At 50.5% G+C, this 10,125-nt stretch overlaps 1 protein-coding gene and 1 non-coding gene across 2 annotated transcripts; one reads left to right on the top strand and one right to left on the bottom strand.

The window, feature by feature from the left end:
* The first annotated feature begins 492 nt into the window (after nucleotides 1–492).
* Nucleotides 493–2,943, top strand: RHOB (ras homolog family member B). Its single transcript, XM_060117615.1, has one exon. It carries the CDS (start codon nucleotides 861–863, stop codon nucleotides 1,449–1,451), a length of 591 nt encoding a protein of 196 aa, XP_059973598.1. The 5' UTR covers nucleotides 493–860; the 3' UTR covers nucleotides 1,452–2,943.
* Nucleotides 2,944–9,261: 6,318 nt separating this feature from the next.
* Nucleotides 9,262–9,387, bottom strand: LOC132502223 (U6atac minor spliceosomal RNA). Its single transcript, XR_009534419.1, has one exon. It is a non-coding gene; the product is annotated as a U6atac minor spliceosomal RNA (small nuclear RNA).
* Nucleotides 9,388–10,125: the final 738 nt, after the last annotated feature.

A 10,125-nucleotide genomic window follows, 5' to 3' on the forward strand; every position in this document is an offset into this window, starting at 1 on the left:
GTGTCTGTGTATTTAAAAACAAAGTCACATTAAAGGAGCCGCTCCCTCCCCCACAGGTCCGACCACCCGCTGGGAGTTTGAGAAGCAAGGGGACAATTTTGAGTAGGAGGGAGTCATCAACGGCCCGCAAAGTGCCGCCTCTCTCGGAACCGCTCGTCCAGGCTCCGCGGGCTCCGGGCAGCTAGCTCCAGCCCTCCCGCTTCACGCGCACAAGCTGCGGCAAAGACGGAAACCCAGGTGCCGCCCGAGCCCCGCAGGGCCAGCCGCCGCGGCGTTAAGACTCCCCAGTCGCCGCCTCTCCCAGCCCGGCGGCCTGGGCCGTCAATCAAGCTCGCCCGGCCCCGCCCCTGGGCTGCAGCGGACGGCCAATCAGAGCCAAGCTCCGCAGCGATGAGCTCAGTCGGCTTGCTTCCCATTGGGCGGCTATATTAAGAAAGTCGCCGAACTCTTTAAATAGCGGGCGCTGGGGCCGCAGCCCGCATCTGCCACCGCAGTCTGGCTGCGATCGTGTGTTTTCTTGTACGTTTGCTGAGGCCTAGAGAGACCCGCGAGGGAGCTAGGCCGGGTCCGCTGCTCTAGCCACTTTTTGCGCACAAAGGCGCCGATTCCGGGCCCGGGACGAGGCAAACGGCCACCGCTTCAGAGCAGCGCGGAGACGCACGGCGCGCCCTATGCCCCGGCGCCCCCACCTACCCCGCCGCGGCAGCCCGATCACAGCGAGAGAACGCGCCACCCCGGGGCCTGGGTGCAGCTAGCAATCCTTTCCCCCAGCGCGCAGCCCGAGGTGAGCAGTGAGCGGCGAGCGGGACGGCAGCGAGGCGTTCGCGGGCCCCCTCCTGCTGCCCGGGCCCGGCCCGCTCATGGCGGCCATCCGCAAGAAGCTGGTGGTGGTGGGCGACGGCGCGTGCGGCAAGACGTGCCTGCTGATCGTGTTCAGTAAGGACGAGTTCCCCGAGGTGTACGTGCCCACCGTCTTCGAGAACTATGTGGCCGACATCGAGGTGGACGGCAAGCAGGTGGAGCTGGCGCTATGGGACACGGCGGGCCAGGAGGACTACGACCGCCTGCGGCCACTCTCCTACCCGGACACCGACGTGATCCTCATGTGCTTCTCGGTGGACAGCCCGGATTCGCTGGAGAACATCCCCGAGAAGTGGGTGCCCGAGGTGAAGCACTTCTGCCCCAACGTGCCCATCATCCTGGTGGCCAACAAGAAAGACCTACGCAGCGACGAGCACGTCCGCACAGAGCTGGCGCGCATGAAGCAAGAACCGGTGCGCACGGATGACGGCCGCGCCATGGCCGTGCGCATCCAAGCCTACGACTACCTCGAGTGCTCCGCCAAGACCAAGGAGGGCGTGCGCGAGGTCTTCGAGACGGCCACGCGCGCCGCGCTGCAGAAGCGCTACGGCTCCCAGAACGGCTGCATCAACTGCTGCAAGGTGCTATGAGGGGCCGCGCCCGCCCCGCCTGCCCCTGCCGGCGCGCCTCCCCCTCCCGGGCCCAGCCCCCACGAGCCCGGGGAAGGGGAGACCCGCGTGCCCCAAGGACCCCACCGGACTGCCTGGTGTCTGCCTTCAGCCCCGGCAGACGTGGCCCGGCGGCTCAGGCTCTGGCGCCGGGAATCCGCGTGGTAGGCACCGGGCGCCCGCTTTCCAAGTGTCTGTGCGTCCGGCTGTGTTGCACAGGCCTGGCCGCCCCGCTGAGTGCCAAGGGTCCCCTCACCACCCTTTACTGAAGAGTCAGGCCTCTTCAGAGTGTGTGGCTGTGTGTATGTTCGACTCCCCGCTGCCGGGTTTTCACCCCATGCCCGCCTCTGCCTCCCGGAGACGAGCTTGGCACCGGGGTGCGGCCGCGCCCCATCAGATGTTCGTCCATAACCAGCGAGCGCCTGCTATCCCCTGTCTGTAACATAGACCTCGGGAACTGCGGGAGGGGAGGGCTGGGGAGGATGGGGTGTTATATAAATATAGATATAATTTTATTTTCGGAGGTAGGATGGTGTTATTTAATGGTGGTGGTTGGTGGAGTGACGGGGCGCTGGAACAGCTCCGGCCCAGCCTGGGTCAGGCGTCCATCCCAGCATGAACAAGACTTGGCCATCTTTCCAAACCCTGGGGAAGACGTTTGCAGCCGACTTGGTGATGAGAGGACACAGCTTCTAGACTCATGGCTCCTGCGGGCCAGCCCCCCCTCGCCCCCCTGCGAACCCCCTCACCAGACACAGGCAGGAGGAGGGAAAGTGTGCTGCAGGTCGTTTTTTGCCATAAGCGAACTTTGTGCCTGTCCTACAAGTGAATATCGTTCAGTCCAAGAAACTGATGTTATTTGATTTATTTAAAGGCTAAAACTTAGGTGGTTTTTTTGGGGGGGGGGTGGAAGAATTCTTTGCACAATTGTTTCATTGTTTGACATTTAATGCACTTGTCATTTGCATAAGACAGTAGCATTCTGACCACACTTGTACACTGTAACCTCATCTACTTCTGATGTTTTTAAAAAAATGATGACTTTTAAAAAACAAGGAGAAGAAAAAGAAACCACTAACTTTTTTTCTTTTGAAAAAAGTGGCAACACTGTTCTGTTTTGCGATTTTATTTGTGCAGGTATGCGCACTCTTTGGAGAAAGGGCAGTAACAAGTGTTAGAGCCTATCTAAAACCTTTTTTTTTCTTTTTTCCCCACAAGGCAGTCTCTAAAGCTGTGTGAAGTTTTCTCTGCATCTCTGTACAGAGAGTAAACCTGCCCCTAGTGTCTCTTTTCTCCCCCTCCCTTCCCCATCCAGTGGTACTTCTACTAAATTGTTGTCTTGTTTTTTATTTTTTAAATAAACTGACAAATGACAAAGTGGTGAGCTTATGATGTTTACATAAAAGTTCTATAAGCTGTGTATACAGTTTTTTATGTAAAATATTAAAAGACTATGATGATGACATTTATAAAAGGGCTCCTGTGGTTTAATAATGTGTAAAAATATTCTTGTGAATTTGGGGGCAAGGGCAGAATTCTGCAGTGGAGGTCCCACCAGCTCAGTTTCCCTCATAGTGTTCGTAGGAAATGGGGATGAAATCCCTTCGAGGACCTGTGGGGTTGCGTGGCCATGGGAGACCAGGTTCCTCCCATCCCCAGTCCCAGAGGTTGCCCCAGCACCCAGTGCCCAAACCTTTGACCTAACATGTACTGTTTGTATGTCTTAAGCACTTGTGTCGAAGTCTATTATGGGGCCTTTGCTTCCTATTCTTTGAAACTTGGAAAGGTGTCCTTTGTGCATTTAAAATTTAGATGACTTTTTTGTTGTTGTTGTTGATCGCCGGTGTGGGGCCAGACTCTCTGTCTAAAAGACTGGTTCCTGGGTTCCCTTCACATCCTCATGGGGTTACACAATACCCCCTGAGATTGTAGGGTGTTATCTCTGGCCTGAGCTCCTGGGTGGAAGTTGGGGAGAACCCAGATCAGAGGCTGATTCTTCTATCGTTGAAGTTTCATCTGAAGGTCTATATGGAGCCTAAAATGCTTTATTCCAAGTGCCAGGAGTGGCCGCATTACGGCCAGAACACGAGGTTTTGGGTGGCTGTTATTGAAAGTTGGGGCAGGCACACTTTGACGTGGAATCATGATGAGCTCTAATTTCAGACAGTTAACCTGCTGCAGTGGGTCCCGGAACCAGACAGGCAGATTTATCTTCAGAGACCGTATTAAAATCCCGCTACAGGTATGATGGCTCAAATCTGCCAGCCTCAGCAGCTTCGAGGAAAGGTAGCAGATACTGCCAACCTCTCCCAACTACCAAAGGCGTGGTTTTTGTTTTTGGAATCAACATTTTCTGGGTTTCTAGCCCTTAGTTGCCTGTGGCCACTGCCCGCCCCCGCCCCCGCCAGCCCACCTCCTCCAGGCAGAAGCAGAGAAGGCCCCTTTTGAATCCCTTTGCTTTAAAACTTGAGGCTTCTGTTTCCCTGTCTTTCCTTAGACTCCCAAGAGCTTTTGTTGAGTGAGGCAAGCCTGGTTGCTGGTGACTTTTCACCCACTTAAAAAACAAAACAAAACAAAACATTAACAGGGCCTCCTGCACAGCCAGGCTCATTGGCCGACAGAGGGGAATTGTCTGGGCAGCTCCAGGCACAGAGCAAGGAGAGGGTCCAACCAGGTTGGCTTCTCTAAGCCACTGCCTCATCCTTTCCTCAGCTCCTGGCCTCTCTCACCTCTAGCCCTCAGCCTACTTTTTCTTCTTCATTTTAAAGGCAAAAATTTCCACAGAAAAACAAAATGTTGATTTGCAAGTTTTACAGCTTGCAAATCCTTTGGTACCAGGGAGTGCAGGACTCTGTGAAGATCTCAAGCTTGGGCTCAATGCCCAGTACTCAGCTTTGCAACCAGCCAAGAGCCTGGAGTCCCAGCCCCCAAAAGGGCCTTTTCCGGGTTTCCTGCCTGCTCAAATCTGCCTGGTACCCATAGCTGCCTTTTTTTTTTTTTTTTTTTTTTTTTTAATTTTAGGAAGACAACAAGCCAGGTGACACATGGCAGCCTGGGTTGTGCTTGTTTTAAAATGCATGGCATTTAATAATCCTGCCGGAACACACTCTTCTTGCTGCATTAGATCCAACTGGAAAATATAAAGACGAATTGCTGTAGGCTGGAAAATCAATTAGGAAAAAAGAGGTAAAACATCTGGTGTTACTCTTAGGATATGAAAATTCATTTTGCACATTTAAAATAAATGCGCTGAGTTCGTTTAATTGCCTGTTGAATGGTTTCGTGGATAATAGTGGGGTGTTTCATTGATCCTGGGCATTTCGTAGCAAGGGGCATTGGCTTGGGTTCTTGTTTAATCTTAATTTGAAATCAATCTGGATTGTATTTCTAGGGTCTTTTTCACATGTGTTTCAGTGTACTTAGAACAGTGGTTTTCTAACTGAAGCATGCATTAGAAGCACATGGAGGGCTGGTTAAAACGCAGATGGCTGGGCCTAGCTTCCAGAGTCTCTGATCAGTATGTCCGGGGTGGGGACCAAGTGATGCTGATGCTGCTGGTCTGGGGACCACACTTTGAGAACCACTGGCTTAGAATAAAGGAGAGTTCATGCCATCGCACAGAGGAGGGAGGTTGTTTCAGCAGGAAAGAAAATCACATTCCTGAGGCTGAGGGTGTAGTGCCCTGTAGCCCCGACTGCCCTACCTTAAAGAGCACAGCACTTTCAGAGAATTTCCCTCCAAGGATGACCCATACATAACCCCTATCTTCTCTTCTCTACATTCTTGTGCAACAGGGGGTTTAATGCCCTTCTAGAGATTTCTTTCTGCCATTCCGAATTCAGAACGCAACAGCACTCTGCTCTGCTGAGACAAGGGATACAAAAGCAAACAGGACACAGTCCTTGCCTGGTGGGCCAGGCAGTTCTGGGAATGCATTCACTGAGCATGCTCAAATGGGGGCGTTAGGCCCAGGGCACAACAGGAGCCCAGGGGAAGGTGGGGAGGAGGTCATGGAAGTGGAGACATTTGACCTAAGTCTTTTTTTTTTTTTTTTTTTCTTTTTACGATACACGGGCCTCTCACTGTTGTGGCCTCTCCCGTTGCGGAGCACAGGCTCCGGATGCGCAGGCCCAGCGGCCATGGCTCACGGGCCCAGCCGCTCCGCGGCATTTGGGATCCTCCCGGACCGGGGCACGAACCCGTATCCCCTGCATCGGCAGGCGGACTCTCAACCACTGCGCCACCAGGGAGGCCCTGACCTAAGTCTTAAAGCAGGAGTGGGCGATGTGCAGACGAAAGACACAGCTTCTTTATATTACTGTGGGGCCTGGCCTCTGGGGAATAAAGCTCTCTTGGGTGAGAACTACCCTCTACTTTTAGCCCTTCTGGTATACATTTCTTCAGTCAAGAAAAAGGACGTTACCCAGCCAAGTCAAACAGCCTCTCCCCGGCCCTCCCTGTCCACACACAGGCCGGGCTAGAAGGTTGGTGATGACGGTTGCATTGTTTTCTCTGTGCCTCCCAGGGATGGGGGGCAGACACAAGGGCTAGCTTTGTGATAACTGTGTTCCTGGGAAACATGCAGCCTGGGCTCAAGAGGCTGTGATACCACAAAGGGACCTCGTGCTCCAGCTTGTTGGGGGACAGAACTTAACCACTTTACTTGGTCCATCTTCTAGCTGGGGGGAGAAAGTGGGTACTCAGGCTGCTCCTTCAACTCTCAGCAGCCCCTTTCCTGGGCTGGGAGGTAAGAGCTGTCTAGAGGACCCCAGTTCTTTCCTTCCAAATATTTATTGTTGACTAAAGAACTCTGTGCCTGGCCCTGTGCTAGGAGCTTGGGACTCAGTAGACAAATAGGCAGGCATGGTCCCTCCCTTCACAGAGCTTTCAATCTCTATGTGTGTCTGCACAAGTAATAATAATGATGATCATGACAATAGCTAATGTAGGCATCAAACACTGTTCTAAGTTCTTCATCTGTATTGGTTTATGTGTGTATTAATTATCTATCATTGTATAACAAATTATCCCCAAACTTAGTGGTTTAGAACATTTATTTCTTCACCATTTCTGTGAGTCAGGAATCCAGGCATAGCTTAGCTGAGTCCTCTGGCTCAGGGTCTCTCCTGAAACTGTAGTCAAGGTGTTGGCTGTGGCTTGATCGGTCTCCAGGCTTGACTGGGGAAGGGTCTGCTCCCCAGCCCACTCTTATGGTTGCTGGTAGGATTCAGTTCCTCACTGGCCAAGGCCTCCTTTGAGCTCCTTGCCACGTGGGCCTCTCCATAGGGCAGTCCAACATGGAAGCTTGCTTCATCACAGCAAACGAGAGAGAAGAGCCAGAGAGAGACAGTGTGGGCAAGGCAGAAGTCAAAATCTTTTATAACTTAATCTTGGAAGTAACATCCCATTGCTTTTGCTGTATTCTTTTTATTAGAAGCAAGTAATGGGGTCCAGCCCACACTCAATGGGAGGGCATTACCCAGGGGCATTCATGGCAGAAGGTGGGGTCATTGGAGCCATTTTCGAAGCTGCCTACCACAATCCTCCGTGATGACTTTGAGGTCGGTGCTATTATTCTCAATTACTGATGAGGAAACTGAGCTGTAAGAGGTTAGATAACTTGCTCAGGGTCACAAAACTCATATGGATTTGAAAACCCAGGCAGTCTGGCTCCAGCACAACAAACTTACATATGTAGTGGGATGATGATTTGAGAAAAACCACCCTGAATGCAGTGTGGAGGATGGATTGGATGGAGAGGGGAAAACTGGAGGTCAAAGATCAGTGAGGAAGACTTTGCCCTGGTCCAGGTAGAGATGAGAAGGCCTGAATTAAGGCACCAACAGGGGAGGAGAGGGCACATTGGAAAGACATTCAGGAGGTAGAAGGTGTGGGAATCGGAGTTGGGGGCTGACCACCAGGATTCTGGTGTGGGTGACTGTGAGGATGCTGATGCCATTATTTAAGATGAGAATAAGCAGAAGATGAGCAGTTTTGGAGGGAGGGCCCAGAAGGACATGTTGATTTTGGTTTTATATACATTGAGTGTGAGGTACCTTTGGATATAAATACTGTCCTTCTCATTCTCCTCACCTTCCCACTTACACCAAAATCTGTGTAATTTCTTTACAGAGTTAGACTATTGTGTCCCATTTAGGTCATGAGGAAAGATGAGGAAAGGTCATAATCTATACAGATGAGAGAAGTCTCATCTATATGGGAGGAGACCTTCATCAGATCAACCTTCCTTGGAAGAAGCAAGTCGTGGGATAGGAATTGTGGTCTTAGAAAGTAGACCTTATGCACCAAGGAAGGAGTTCCTTGCTCTCTCTGAGGACCCATTCTAGGTGAATTTAAGGTATTGCTGGGTGGTGATGGGGTATGGGGAGGGAGGGAGACTTCTGCTCGAATTGGGAAGAATATCATCCATGTCTAGGCAGGTGGGAAAAAGACGCAGCACTTCTGAGGGTTTCCATCCTGGTGATTTGAGCTGGGATCAGAGCAAGTATCACCAGGATAAAGGCATCCTGGGATAAGAGTCGTCATTGTGGTACTCAACCATCCCTCTTTATGAGATTGGTTTCCTCATTGCTAACCATGAGATACTGTCTGGCACACAGTTGGGTGGGTTTATGGGTCAGCTGAGCAAAATGGGAGCCATGAGGGCACAGGTGGCAACAGAAGCCTTGGAGAAGGGACGAGATGATCCAGGAAGAGCGTGTGGAGTGAGAGGAGATTGTAAGTCAGGTTCTAATCTCCACGATGAGCGTAGAGGCCACGTCTGCTCCATCACCGCTGTGTCTCTACTGCTCAGCAGGTGCTTGGCACATCTAGGATCTCAATAAGTAGTAGTAGAATGAATGAATCGATTAAAGAAAGGACAGAAATTTAGGGGGTGCCAACTTCTAAGAGACCCAAGGAAGTGACAAAGGCTGGGAACAGCTGCTATGGGGAATGAGAGGAAGGTCAGTTAAAAAATGACTGGGCTGCATGGAGGGTCCAACAGTCCTCCGATACTGCATGCTCGGAATCAAGCAGGTAACTCGCTCTGTTTTGACATGAGTTACGTGTGACACAGCAATGACAAGTAACCAACTGTTTTTGGCGCAGGGGCTGAGTCCAGGGAGGTTAAGAAAGTGCTCCTGTGAGGCCAGGCTTTGGGCGCTGACAACACCAGCTGAGGGAAGGCCTTCTGTGGACCCCACTCCTGCAGAATATCTCTCTGGGTACTCAGGCCCGGAGAGATCTCTGGGGAAGTCCTCCCAGTGATCCTGAGATGAGCAGGCAGTGGAAGCACATTCCTGGGGCTGCAGGCCACCCTCTGCAGGGTCACCTGGGGGACTAGCAGTACTCAGCGGTTGGTTGATGCCGGGGCTGAGCTTCGAGCATCAGAAGAAGCTGGGCAGTTTGGGCTTCTGGGTTGGGAGCCTGGCACAACTGGCCATGTTTTTCATTGTAGAAACCATGATCCAAAAGCACAATTTTCTTCTCTTTTTCTTTTTTCTTTCTTTTGATTTTTCAGGATCTCTTTTTATATATATATATATATATATATATTTAAAATTTTTATCAGAGTAGAGTTGTTTTACAATGTTGTGTTAGTTCCTACTGTCCAGCAAAGTGTATCAGCTCTACGTAGACACAGATCCGCTCTTTTTTGGATTTCCTTCCCATTTAGGTCACCACAGAGCATTGAATAAAGTTCCCTGTGCTCTTCAGCAGGTTCTCATTAGTTATGGATTTTATACACAGTATCAATAGTGTATGTATGTCAATCCCCATCTCCCAATTCACAAAACAATAGTTAGATGCCACAAAGTAGGTGGCAGTGCCTTAACCGTATGTGTGTTGTCAGTCCCAAGGGCCTCTTCCATCCTTGTCAAGGGGAGTTCTAACCTTCTCTCCTTTCATACAACACTGAAAGCACAATTCTAAGGGCTATGCAACTAGGCCTTGAGTTTTTATCACTCTATGTGACCTCTGTCCTCTGGCTGTCATTTGGAGCTATTTTTCTCCTCCCTTCAATCCTGAAAAGGGAAGAAACAAATGTTCCCAGAAGCAAGTTTCGCATCACTTTGTTAATGATTGATTTCATTTGATTCCAGAACTTGTTTAACCTTTGGATAAACAATCGAAACCTTCTGGAGGCACCTAAGAGGAATACAGGAATGCATGTGCTATTTAATTCTGGAGAGCTTATAAATGGGATTCTGACAGAATAAAAAGTATTATTTATATGAGTGCTAAAAAAAGTCACTTGTAAAATACACACTTGTCTGTAACGGCCAAATATGGGAAAGTGTGAGATCTGGTCGCATAACCAGGCTGGCTCTGTAAATGGGAGGTTCCATCCATCCTCTTCCTCTTGGTTGAGCAATTTTGTGGCTACAGATCTCCTCCAAGAAAGTCGAGCACTGTAGGCCAAATGGAGATCCAGCCTACACGCATAAGAAAACACCAACATAAACGAGCCAGCCCGGGATCTCTGCAGTTGTTCTTATCTGTGCCAAGGGAGAATGGTTCAAAGTTTTTACTTCATGGGTAATGGTCGAAATTACAGACTGTATAGTTGGTTACCCGCCAAATCTGAAAGAACAAAGATGAAATGCAGTGAAGGCATAAACAATTCAAAGGGAAAAAGAGGACTAATCGGGCT

This window comes from Mesoplodon densirostris, chromosome 14, assembly GCF_025265405.1.
Source record: "Mesoplodon densirostris isolate mMesDen1 chromosome 14, mMesDen1 primary haplotype, whole genome shotgun sequence".
NCBI classification, from domain to species: domain Eukaryota; kingdom Metazoa; phylum Chordata; class Mammalia; order Artiodactyla; family Ziphiidae; genus Mesoplodon; species Mesoplodon densirostris.